This window comes from Heliangelus exortis, chromosome 5 (assembly GCF_036169615.1).
Source record: "Heliangelus exortis chromosome 5, bHelExo1.hap1, whole genome shotgun sequence".
NCBI classification, from domain to species: Eukaryota; Metazoa; Chordata; class Aves; order Apodiformes; family Trochilidae; genus Heliangelus; species Heliangelus exortis.
The window spans coordinates 7,141,863-7,154,787 of NC_092426.1; the positions used below are offsets into that span (position 1 = coordinate 7,141,863).

Genomic DNA, 12,925 nt, shown 5'->3' on the forward strand with positions numbered 1-12,925 from the left:
TAGAAATACAAAATAACTTCATGCTATGATAAAGGAGCTAACCTCGGGCTGCTTTTCTGGCATAAACATTTAAAACTCATTACTCTATCCCTTCTAAAAACTGAGATTTTGGCTCAAATATAATTAAACAATAAAAAAATATCTCTAAACCACTTATTTCCTATTTTTTAGACCCTATAATAAACATAGGTCATTTGCAAAGTTTTATTTGCAACTACGAGACATTTTTTTTTTAAGACCTGGGGCATTACGAAAAGCAGCAAGTGATGTTAATGTTCACACATGCATTCAAATCATGCAGTTGAGCAACTCTGGGGAGGAATCTACACCTCCCAGTGGCAACAGTTTCTTCTGTTCACTCTCAAAATGAGGTGATGTAAAAAATTTAAATAAGATGGCTTTTTTTGTTTGTTTGGGGTTTTTTCTGCCTGATATTTTACACTAGCCATTCTGAATATCAAATCTTTTTTTGACAAAAGTTGGTTTTGTGAGCTTATCCTGAACACTGGTTTTCCACAACACTCCCCCCATCCCTCCAAGAGTTCATTCAGGCCTCAGATAATGGCAACAGAAGAAACAAATAAGGCACAGAATTTTAAGCAGCCTAGAAAAATCTCTTTTCTCAGTTAATTGCGTAATCTCAGTTTTGATTGTATAATACTGCAAGCACTTTTTGGAGCATTCCAGAAAATACAGGGAATACATACAAGCTTTTTATAGTTAGCATGTAAAAACCCTAAAATGCAAATTTTTCTGTCATTTTCCAAGTCACTTTTAAAGAGAAATTACTGATCTTTAGCCCTACAACCACAACACAATGTTAACTTAAGGTATTTTATCACTCAAGGTAACAAGCTCTTACCTCAACAGAAAAGGAACCAAAAAGCAGACAAGATATAATTTGTTAGTCTATGAAAGGAAACACAAAGAAAAGCCTTATCATCAGGGATGTTTTGAACCATATATGGCTTATATTCTCTTCCTGGAATACCAGAGAAGCAACTGTAAAGCTTCTGAAACAGAAAAGTCTGTATATCCCACCATCGATCTTGATGGGCCTGACTTTTCTGTTGCCAGATTTTGAATGGTGGACCCTTTCTCAAACCATGTCTAGATTATTAGCAGGGAACACTGAGGAGTACCTTAACTTCTCTGGGTTGTGGCACTATCTTGCCCAAGCCAGTTTTCCTCAGTATTTAAATGCTTTTCCTCTCCCTAGCTCTGTCTGGACCCCAATCACTTATCTGCCACATGTGTGAGAAAATCACTGACTCTCCTGGCCCAGAGAGCAAAGAAAAGCCTCGGTTATGTAGGTAACAGCAAACACGGAGGACTGCACGGATCTGACAGGAATCTACATCTCCATCAGCCCTCACAGGATTACTGACTCCAAGTACATCCCTGGGAAGCACCTGTCGGGAACCTATTCCTCACTCTTGACAAACCCCCTGAGCTGTAGCCACGACCCTGCCTCCTCCTGCATTGCCCTCTGTACACAGAGGTTTGGTGACTTTACGTGTGAAAAACGTGACGAAAATCTGAAGGGTTAAGGATTACTCTGGACAACACCCCAAAACATGAAACGCAGGGATTATTCTTACGAAGATTTGCAATTTTTCGTCAGGATACAGCCAGGAACTCCGTGTGCACAGCCCCCCAACCAGCAGACCGGCACTGCCAGCCCCTCAGCACCCACGGGCAGCATCCCCCCGGCCGCGCCCTCCCCAGCGCCCAACTCCAGAGGCAGCTTCCATCATCACGATCCTGGAGGCAGATTTTGTGATTCCCCAGCTCCGGAAGCAGCTTTCCCCCTCCCCGCCCAGCGCTTGCAGCCCGCCCTGCGGCCCAGGAACCGCAGAGCCGGACGCCAGGAAACGCCGCAGCCCAGAGCGGCGCCTCTGAGGCGCTTTGGCGGCCATTTCGCCGCCTCGCTCAACCCCGCTGCTCTCTGGGTCCCTCTGGGCGGCGGGAAGGGCAAGGGAAGAGGCACCGCGCCGCCGCCACAGTGGGGGGAGCCCATAGCCGCCCCTCCGTGCCCCTCTCCGCCCTCCTCCGGGGCGGAGGTAGCGCTTGCGCGGTGGGACCGGCGCCCGCCGAAAGTTTGGGGCCACGTGTGGCGCGGAGCGGGACAAGTGCTGGGGACAACCCGTCCCGCAGACGTTCCCGGAGCCCCGCCGCGCTCGGCTGCTGCCTCCCCGCCCTCGCCATGGCCCCCGCCGAGGTCCTCAGCGGCAAGATGGTCTCTGCGTACGTACCGCGTACCGCGGAGCCCGGGGGGTGCCCTGGGGGACCCAGCTCTGCTGGCCCGGGGGGGATGGGGCTGTGGGTGGGCATTGCTCGGGCTCGGCCGCCGGGATGAAGCGGCTGGAAGGTATCCTGAAACTTTGTCACTATGTTGCCATTTAAAGTTTACTTCTTCCTGGCGGAAACGCTGGGAGTTGTTATGGAATGAAGGTGGGATCAGAGATCTTGGGAAGCTGAAGTGTTTGTCACGGCTGCATTTGCCCCCGAGAAACCCATCCCGTGTGGCTGCCAGGTTTTAGGTGGCAGTGTCCAACATCAGCCCTGCGGAGCAGCTTGTGACCTCTCAGCATCTTTGCGCTGAGCTTCCTGCTGCTTTTCAGCTTTTACTCGGCTGGCGAGCCCCGAGTATAGGTGACTCTGAGTTATGTCTTTTAGTTTGTTTCGTTTTCCTGTTCCTTCTTACATACGGTAAGAAGAGGTAAAAAAACTAAAAGAACTTTCACCAACCTTAGGAAAACACTGTGTTTAGCAAAGGGTAACAGTTCACTGTAATGCTCTGTGCAAATGGGGCTTGCTTGGGTAGGTTCATTCAGTACCTTCTCTCTGTAACTAGGGAACTCAGGCAGAAAGGATAAATGTGAAATGGTCTAAAGTAATTTCTAAAAATTTGTTAGACCTGGTATTGGATATTGCTGCATATAACACATCTACATCCATCTGACAGTGGAGCATTTCTGAAAAGTGGGCCTGATAGGTCTTGGATTTCTCTATCCATGATTACAGGCTGCTTGCATATTTTTTCATCTGCTAATTTTTGAGCCAGTAGCACAGCCTCAGGCCTGTGTGCTTCCTTACACTTTTGTCAGTCCTAAAGCCAGTGCTTTCTGCACGCTGTAAGGTGCTGGTGGTACTTAGCCACGTGCTTACTATGAGTTTCCTTTTTCTATGCCCCTGAGGCATAGTAGATCCTCTCAAGCTATACATTATTCCAGTTTTAGCCGTGGCAATCTGGCAAGATGCTAACTTGAGTACAGTGAATGTGTTTTGGAGGAATTCTGAGCATTCACCTTAAACTTCTAGCTTCCTTGACAGTGCATATTGCTTTACTGTCTTTTATTTTCTAGGTACAGTGATGGCATTTTCTATATCAGTTTGCTTTCTGCATTATCGTTTTCAGGGACAAGGACCTTTGTGATGCTGTGCAAATACTCAGCATAAGATATTAATAGGAAAAAAAAGATTGCTCAATTTCCACCACAGCTCTGGGGTGCTTGGTGGAACCCTGTCAAAATCAAATCCTGACTCAACACAAAATGGAAAAATACTTGCAGCTAATTATGCCCAGTTTATCATCCTATTTGCTCTACAGGAATGGGCCTTACGTTATTTTATTTTTTTCCTAGTAGGGGCATGAGGAGATGGGCTATCCACTCTGCAGATGCCTGTCCCTTCCAGACCCTCTAGAGAAGTTCTGTTCCAGAGAATTCTCCTTGTCCTGAGTCCACCTCCAGGCCAGGAGTCTTGCAGAAGAAGTGGGGATATGCATGTGGTTTTTCTAGGAATTTCCAACTGAATTGCCTATTTTAGAAGGGGAGTGTTTTTCACTTGATTCAACTGCAAAGTCTTTTCAGTTGTTATCTTTTAGGGGGTGTTTTTTGTTGCTTTATCCTTTAATCAAGCAAACTGTTTTTTGTAAGTCAGTAAAATAGTAATAGATGAGGTGAATCAACCATGTGTTTTTACAGCTACAAAATTCTCGGTTTCTGTGCATGTTTTAAACCCAAACTCTTTAAGTACTGTAAATTTTTTGCTCCTGCCATGAAGCACCCAACCCCCAAAGGGAGTGGAAAATTACCTACTCCAGAGTCTTGTCAGTTATTTAAACAAAAATCAGGTGGCATTCTTGTTTTTGTGAAACATGCAAAAAGAATAGATACTTTGTTTGCGAAAGAGTGAGAGAGCATCCTTGCTTCTATAGATAAGGAAAATTTGATGAGAGAGGCCTAGTTCACATCTGGAAAGTGAACTGTGTGGTCCAGTACCATTTAGTTCCACTGAGCTGCCCTAAACACAAGCAAGAAACCCTTGTGTCTGCTGTACAGACACAGAATTAAAAAATGTGACCCTGCCCCGAAGATGCTACAGGGTAGGAGAAAACCTTGTCTGGTGGAAAACGGGTCCACAGGGAGAACTGAGGAGGGCTGTAAGCATTGTATGGCCATTTCTAGAGGGGTGCAGAAAGAATGTTTCTGATGCATGGTTCTGAAATATTTGGGGAGTCTGTCATCCAGGCATTGAAGCCAAGCTCTTGGGGCAGTATCATTGCTGAAGGAGGTATTTGGCAGGTATTCATTTGGCAGTAGTCATTAAGACCTTGGGCACTCTTACTTACAGAAGGGGGAGAAACAGAGCCTGGTGATGTGTGGAGTATGGAAATTGTTGAGTATGGCTCTCAAACCACAGAGCTGAGCTGTTTGTACAGAATCCCATAAGTGTGGTGGAGGCACTGGCATGGGAGCTGTGCTGTACTTCCCTCTCCTTTTGCAGCAGAGCTGGAGGAGTGTGGTTTGTCCTTTGCTCTTCTGGGAAATTCACTTGGTGAATTTAAATTCAGCTCACTGTTGCAGTCTAGAGCAAGAAAAGCTAACGGGTTCTTTACTGTTTGGAGCTGGCTTGGGGACTGTATGCTCAGAGCCATGTGCTGTCCTTAACCTGTGTGGACCCTGGACCTTTGTTTGCAGTTTGAGATTGTTTGTGGAAGAGGGTTTAGGCAGAGGAGAGGTCTTGGTGTCAGAGGGAAGGCTTTTGGAGAAATTGCCACATAAAACTTCAAATTTATGTTTATAAGTGTTATGACTTATAAGTGTTTTCATATAGCTAGTAAAAAAATGTTGATTTATCCATATGAACTTTTATCTTTGTCCTGGTACTACCTAAAGTGCACAATAGAATTTTGCAAATGGTATCACTAAGTAGCTGCTGGTTTGCAAAGTTTATTTAGTCACGTATTTGTAGCTTTGCAGAGTTGAAACAAGGATTGTGAAATTATTTTTCCTGAATTTTCTCTTGAATCTTCGTAGCTGTGCTGTTTCTGGTAACTAGAGAGCAGTGGTAGTTAACACTAGGTGGCTGTCTAACAAGAGATTTCTCGATTTAAGTCTCCTAAAGCAAAAAAAAAAAAAAAATCCTTGCTGGCAGCACCTTTTTGTGTGTTTGTGCATGTTACCTTTCTTCTGTAGCTAAAGGGGAAGAGAGTCAGTGCCTAATTACAGAAAATGACAGCAATATAATGTAGGAACAGTTGTGGCTGCTGGGGGTGAAAGTGCTCCACGTTCCTGCTTCACAGAGGACAGAGGGAAAATAGACCCTTAGGTGAGCTTGGTTCTCCTTTACTGGGGACATGGCATTAAAAGTAAAACCCAGATCTGAGACCCTTTCCAGCTGAGGGCTTTACTGCATGGTAATTTTTGGTACATTTCACCTTTGCTTACATTTGGTTTTGTTTGCAGGCTTCAAACCAGTGCTGTGCCTTCCCCACAGGAACACCAGGGGCTATTCTCAGAAATAGCTCTCTCAAGGAGCTGGCCCACAGCACCCACTCACAAGCCACAAGCAGGAGGGTTCTGGTGCTCCCTGCATTGGTTTTATGGGCTTCTGGTGAGCTCAGGCACTGCTGTGCTTGCAGCTGTGGATTTGATGCCTTCCATAGGGACTTAGAGCTGGAGTGTAAGGAAAAGCAGTTGGTGATTCTGACATCCAGCAGATGAATTTTTGTCACTTCAGCATGAAGAATTGCTAGGTCAAGGCTGAAGAATTCAGAAAACAGCTTGCTATGGCAAGCCAGTCTTGGTGTCAAGTTTTGTACAGGAGTGATAGCTAAAGGAAGCCTAGGTACTACTGTGTCTTAAATATAATTGAAAGCCTGCTTTTCCAAAGCTTGTAAGGGACTTGGAACAGATTGCCCAGACACAAACACTCTGAACCTGTTCCTCAGGTGCTGCAGAGCTCTGACAGTGTGATTCAAGATGCAGCAGGAGAGACACATGGTTTGGAGCTGAGCAGGAGCTGTGTGATTCCCCTGAGAGGGCATCTGCAACAGCCCCAGGGCTGCTTCTGACTGGGCCAGCTGCAGCCATCCCCTGGGATCAGTGCTGCTGGGTTTGCTGCTCCCATTTCCCTTTCTTCTTGCCTCTGGAGCTCATAGTTTCAGTGTAGAGTTGGCTTCACTGGCTATCTGGCATCCTGGGATTTCTCTGTATGGCAAGAATTGCAGTCTCACAGCTGGCATCAGGAACTCTGTCAGGTACATCAGGTACTCTGTCCCTGTACCCTTGCTGTTTGCAGTTTTAATGAACTGGCACAAACAGCACCTCCTCCTGTCTGGGAAGTCTGGTTCTACTTGGGAAGTAGCAGACCTCCTGATACTGGTTTGAGAGCAGATGAGCACAAGGCGACCTTCTGTGTTTTGAACAGAAGGATGTTTGGAGCACAATAGGTTTGCTTGGTGTGATGGTAGCACCTTCTCATCTCTCTTGAGAATAGTGGGTGGGACATGGGCTGGAGATCACATGGAGTAAGACAAACATGTTATGCCTGTAGTGTCCTGTGAGGTTTTCTTCTGACTTTTTTCTCGAGTGAGTACCTTCTATATTTGCAGTGAGGGGCTATAGCCACCATCCAGCTGCATGAGCCCATGAGATGAGCAGGACTGGTCTCTGAATCCTGACTGCCTCTGATGAAGAGAAAGAGCATTAGTGCTTGGTCTGCACCCAGGATTTTGGCAGAATTTCAAATTCAAAAGAGCACAGTTTCTCTGGCACCAGGACCTCTGCCCTACCACCTTCCCTGGTGAATGATCTTGTACATGGAGCCAGACAGTGACTGAGAAACTAGAGGCTGTGGAGCATGGTGACAGTGGCTTTTGAGCTGTCCATGGCTAATTTATCAGTGATAGGTACTCGTTATCTCTAAAGCATTACATAGTAAAGTGGGTAGGAGCTGACACCTGAGTTAGATTAACTAATCAGTAAATCCTCTCATGCTTCCATTTCTAAGTCTTGATCTACTAATTAAATCCTTAAACTTGTCTTCACTGAAGGGTCAATGTGAGCAGTGTTGGAGGTATTAGCTAATTTTCTATGTGGCTTCACCTCTATCCACTTCCCATTCTCCTTCCTGCTCTCATGGAAGAATCTTTGCCTTGCATGGAAGCCCTCGGGCTGGGGGCATTTTCTTGAATGCTTGTTGGCAAGCACAGAAGCAGACTGGAGGCAGGAATGTGGGTACAGGACTGCATCCTACCCAGCCTGGGCTAGGGCAAGCTTGCAAGAAATAGAAACACATAGTATTGACCAACTGTAGAAGAGGTGTATCTTTAAATACCTCATGTTTGGTTAGCTTATTTTCTGGAGGTTTACCATTTGTATTTATCACCCTTTACCAGGACAGCATGTATGATGATGGTGTTGATTGATTTCTATGGAAGACAGGTAGATTTGGGATGGTGTGTGTGAAAAGAGGGTTTACTTTTGAGTTGTGACTTTGAAATCGTGGGAGTTTCTATGATAATTTTTTTTTTTACACTTGTATCCTATGAGAGCATGAAGAGGAGGGTGAAGAAGCACAAAGTGGACTTCAAACCCCTCTCCCCCCCCCAAACTCAAATAAGTTTGAATAAAACTGTGACACTTAGTGGTTTATGGATATTAATCTTATTTGGAGATTGCTGAGCCTTATGTACTCAAGGTATAAGAGTTCACCATTCTGCCCATCTGCCATCTTTTCAACGCCTGACTGATCACTGTATGAGAATTCAGCCCTGTGGTTAACTTCTACCTTGTGTTTTTTTGTCTCTTCAGACAAGTGAGAGAGAGGCTAAAGAAGCAAGTTGCTGAGATGAAAGAAAAATATCCAGGCTTCAGCCCAGGACTTGCAATTTTGCAGGTATTTTTTTCTTTATTGACAACTGCAGGAAATCTGTGTTGCTTTGCAATGGTGACTTGCACAGCTTAAGAGCTTCATCACAGCTGACTTGCAAATCATAACTTTATAAGCAGCAGAAGCTCAGAGTTCCCAGCAGGATGGTAATGCAATTCTGTGATTCTTTTCACCAAGTACTGGGCCCAGAAACATTTAGAGGATTTTGGGTGGTTTGGGCTTTTGTTTTTTTCTTTTTCTTCTTTCATCAGACCCTAGCAGTTCTCTGAGCATTTTGTGTGTGAAATGGTGAAAGTAGGTCTCTTGCCTATTAAGAAGTGTGCTTGTAGATTCTATTCCAAATCTGTGCATTTGTGTGAGCCCCAAAGCCTGTCAGCTTTCAGAGGTGTCAGCTTTTCACTGACAGAATATTTTTCAGAATAGCTGGCCTTGTAAATTATCTTCAAAAAAGCTGTCTTGTAGTGCTATTGGAGTTTTTTCTTGCTTGGCCTGTGTGCTCTTCAGTCCTGGTTGTCTGAGAGTCTTTTACAACCTGTTTGCTCTTTGACACTTTTGTAAGCTACCAAACAGTAGCTTGGGGTTCATTTCTCTCAGCTGTCTGCTTTCCAGTTAATTCAATACAATTAGCACCCCACACAATGTGTGCTCTTTTCCCGGGAGATATGTGGTGGCCTCTGAGCTCAACAAATAAATCAGTTAATCTTTATTTTTTGTCCTGTAGTCAGGAGTGTCCTCTTTTGCACAATATATGTGGTCTGTTTGCTGATACCTCCTCATGCCTGTTCTCTGGGTTTTTTTTCTGCCCTGAATGAGGCATAAAGCCACCAACCTTTAAAGGGGGGCAGACACTTTGACCCTAGGGAAGACCAGTGTATTCTGGGTGATCAGGTAATGTAGGCACCATTGTGGCTTGTAGTCTCTGAAAGAACCAGGGATGGGTCCTAAGTACCGAGGAACTTCAAGAGTTTGCTTATCAGCTTTCCTTTATTTATCCCTAATTTTCATATGGGTACAAGGAGTATTACCTTTAACAAAACATGCTGGATGTTGCAAGCAGTCTTATGAAATGCAGTTGTACTCCAGTCACCCAGTACTGCCAAAGACTACAGGCATTTGTTCCACTTGCTGCTTTCTCTTTGTGCATCAATTTTTTGTTCTGTTGGTTTTATTTTGGCAGGAAAATTCTCAAGGTACAAAACAGTGGAGAAAATCTCTCCATCAAGGCACATGTGTGTGCATAAAATTAGGTTTCTTGGGTATCAGGGAAGCCCAACTTTTCTGAAAACCTTCATAAGATAATTGGGTGTTATCAACACCTTCTGATCTTGTTAATTAGCTAGAGATTTAATGTTCTCAGATGAAATGGCAGGTGGGTATTTTCTGGTTTGGAGAGCACTGTTTTTCTAAGGTTTTTAACAGGTGTCAATAGTGTTTATGCAGGATATCAGTTAACTTGTCTGTATCTGCCTCTTAGTCAAAAGAACACTTTCCTCTTATCTGCAGCTACCTATAGTCTTTGTCAGTATGTTTTACAGTTTTTCAAGAATACCTCTCTCTTTGGTGTAGCTCCAAGGAAGCTGAGGGTTCAGCCCATCTCTGTGACTGGGTCTCTGCAGTGTGACTCAACTCTCTTTTCAACCTTAGGTTGGAAATCGGGATGATTCGAACCTCTACATTAACATGAAGCTGAAGGCTGCTGCTGAGGTAATGCCCAAGCTGTTAATATTTATTTCTACCCTTCTACTGTAGGTGAGATTTGAATATGAAAAACCAGATGCTAATGAAATAGTTTTATCTAAGCTTTGCCTGTATGAGAGAAACCAGTGCTGGCCTGAACTCCTTGTTATAATGAGCTGGTGTAGGTGTGTAACTGGACACTTAGCCAAGTGGAGATTTGGTGCCACTTTGTGTGTGATTATCTCCTAGATTATATGGATCTCAAGTGCTGATTCTCTCTTCCCTGACCTGTGGCTGTGCACTTTGTCTTCCCTGATTGTCTTGTCCCTTCAGTTGCTTTGCATCTGTCACCAAGTGGTACACTACATGCTATAGCAAGGCTGGGGATGAGTCCCTGGGTGAGTCCCTGTGTCCCTAGGTGGGAGCTGGCATCTTCTCTCCTGGCTTTTCAAGATGTCAGATGGAGATGTTGCTCGTGTCAAAAGGGGAATGGGACAAATTAAGTTGGGACCAGACTAAGAAGGCAAAGCACTAATCTTTCTTCTCTTCCACTGGTGGTATTTCCAAATAATAGGACTGTAGCCACAGGAACAGGAGGTAGGTCTGGGAAATGTGACTGAATTTAGTTCAGGATTGAGAGAATAACCAGATGAATGTCTGATGTCAGTTCTTAAAACAGATAATTTCTGGGTATTCTCATTTGCAGATTGGGATCATTGCCAATCACATAAAACTGCCAAACACAGCAACAGAAGCTGATGTAAGTAATACAACCAATGATGAAAAAATACATAATCCTGGTTTTGAGCTCAAGAGATGAACTTGTATTTGCCCTCTCATTTTATGAAAAAAAAGACTGCTTGCCCACTGATATTAACTTGTGGAAAAAAACCTGGAACCTACTGAGATTTTCTTTTTTTAGAGAAAACTATAGTATGATAATGTAATAAGTAGAGACTTTAGCAGGTTTTGGTTTTTTTAATGCAAAATGTGACTCAGTTATACTCTTGTCTGTTAATCCAGATAGGATTGTGCTTTTTCCTTTGCATCTGTCATATTTTATTGGCCATTACATTTTTGGTCTTCACTTGTAGGTCCTCAAGTGCATTGCCTCTTTGAATGTAGACCCTGCTGTTCATGGCTTTATAGTGCAGCTGCCACTGGATTCTGATAAACCTATCAATACAGAAAAAATAACCAATGCTGTTGCACCTGAGAAGGATGTAGATGGGTAAAACTGACTTCACCCCTGGAAAGCATGACAGCTATTCCAGAAAGAAGCTTGCTTGCTTTTTTTTTTTTTTTTTTTTTTTTTTGGTGTTTTTGGTTGGTTGGTTTTTTTTTGTTTTTTGAGGGTTCTTTTGGTTTTGTGGTTTTTTTTCCTTTTGAACAGTGATCTGGGGATCTTACCTTTATTCTTTCAAAATACAGCCTAAGTAGCATCAATGCTGGGAAACTCTCTAGAGGGGACCTTGGAGACTGCTTTATTCCCTGTACTCCAAAAGGATGCATGGAACTTATCAGGCAGACAGGTAAGGAGGTTTGCATCCATTATTTATGAGTTCTGTAGTCTTCAATAAGAGAAGGAACTATGCACTTTGCAAGGCTGTGCTTCACACTGAAACTTTTGTTGTGGTGCCACTTTCATCTCAAACTTTTCAAATAGGAAAAAAAAAAAGCTATTTTTAAAGTGATCCTTCCTCCCTGCCAACTCCAATTCCCTATCACACACCACCCAGAAGAAAGATAGTCTCCTGAAGCACCAGAGCAAGACTTAAACTGACCATAAGACTCCAGAGCAGTTTGAGTTAGTTTGTTCTGAAATGCACAACCACCTATTTTTACTTCCTTTGAACTCTCTGTGGTGCAGGCATCCAGGTTGCAGGGAAAAGGGCTGTAGTGATTGGTCGCAGTAAGATTGTTGGTGCTCCCATGCATGACCTCCTGCTCTGGAATAATGCAACAGTGACCACTTGCCATTCCAAGACCTCAACCCTGGCTGAGGAGGTAAGGAAGGACAGGAGGGATGCATGAGGCTGAAGGTATCTGCTGAAAGGACAGTGCTGCCTGATGCTACTCAGTGAATTGCTGCTCATATCTCTGGGTCTGGGTTGTTTTCCAAAAGTTTTTCTCAGTTTCCCAGCTCTGTTCAATGGATGGTTGTGTAAAGAATTCTGATGGAATAGGATCCTCGGTATATTTTGCCCTTAATGTGGGTCTTTGAATTATAACAGTGAAATTATTGCCCTTGTTTTCTTTGGGCAAGTGCTGAATTTAATCATCGCTTCCTAATCTTCAAGTAGTGGCCTGCAAGGCAGCATATGTTCTTGTGTTTTCCAAAAAAAGTCAGGTGGTCTTTTGATTTAATGGCTGGGAAATGCTAGACTATATGGTTTTTCCAGCTTTTTTTTCCCTCCAGTCTATTTTCTGTGTCTGGGAGTTGGTACCATTTTCCTCTTTACCAGTGAGAATGACAGAAATAGTGTGTTGCTGTGCTGCCACCTACTTGGATTTCATAGAGCAATCAACACTGCCAGGCTCTGTAGGCAAGTATTAAAGCTGGAAGGAGAGTAGGTGTATTTGAATGTAACTCACAATGAAGATCAAGAACACTGCAATGCTTCATGCTCTTAACTTGTTGTTCAGTAAGACTGTCATTAGGTTGATTAACAATTGAAGTGCTAATTCTTAATGAAATCTTAAAAATAGTTTATCTCCCTTGAAGATTAGCTCTTGGAATTTTTTCTTTTATCAGCTTTCTCAGCAAACATAAGTGATGCAGTAGAAGAACTGACAGTGGGCTTTAGTCAGTGCCTCTAGCACCAGCTTTGTGTCCAGCTCTGTGAAATTTACTGACTTCTGTCTGAATGAATGTTGGGGCTGATTTGCAGTCAGCTTTCCCTGGGATTGTATGTTACACAGTCCTAGACTTAAAAACCACAAGGCAGTGCTGCCATAAGTGAAGTTCTCTGCAGGGGTTGTTCCTGGCTGCTGTCTGATGAGTGCTTTGTGTATTTCTAACACTGAAAAGAGCAGCTGAATATGCAGGGATATTTGAAAGGGGGAA

The 12,925-nt window shown here is 43.8% G+C and overlaps 1 protein-coding gene across 3 annotated transcripts in view; it reads left to right on the top strand.

The window, feature by feature from the left end:
- The first annotated feature begins 1,861 nt into the window (after positions 1-1,861).
- MTHFD1 (methylenetetrahydrofolate dehydrogenase, cyclohydrolase and formyltetrahydrofolate synthetase 1) overlaps positions 1,862-12,925 on the top strand; it is a 40,067-nt gene continuing 29,003 nt past the window's right edge. The window contains exons 1-8 of one of the 3 annotated variants that reach the window (XM_071745349.1): positions 1,887-2,247; positions 8,103-8,187; positions 8,995-9,069; positions 9,826-9,885; positions 10,565-10,618; positions 10,953-11,089; positions 11,290-11,390; positions 11,729-11,865. In XM_071745349.1, the coding sequence (XP_071601450.1) occupies positions 9,862-9,885; positions 10,565-10,618; positions 10,953-11,089; positions 11,290-11,390; positions 11,729-11,865 (453 nt within the window). In that variant the 5' untranslated portion in view covers positions 1,887-2,247; positions 8,103-8,187; positions 8,995-9,069; positions 9,826-9,861. Of the gene's footprint in view, positions 2,248-8,102; positions 8,188-8,994; positions 9,070-9,825; positions 9,886-10,564; positions 10,619-10,952; positions 11,090-11,289; positions 11,391-11,728; positions 11,866-12,925 lie in introns of all 3 variants that reach the window. The other 2 variants (XM_071745351.1, XM_071745350.1) reach the window with 2 other exon arrangements.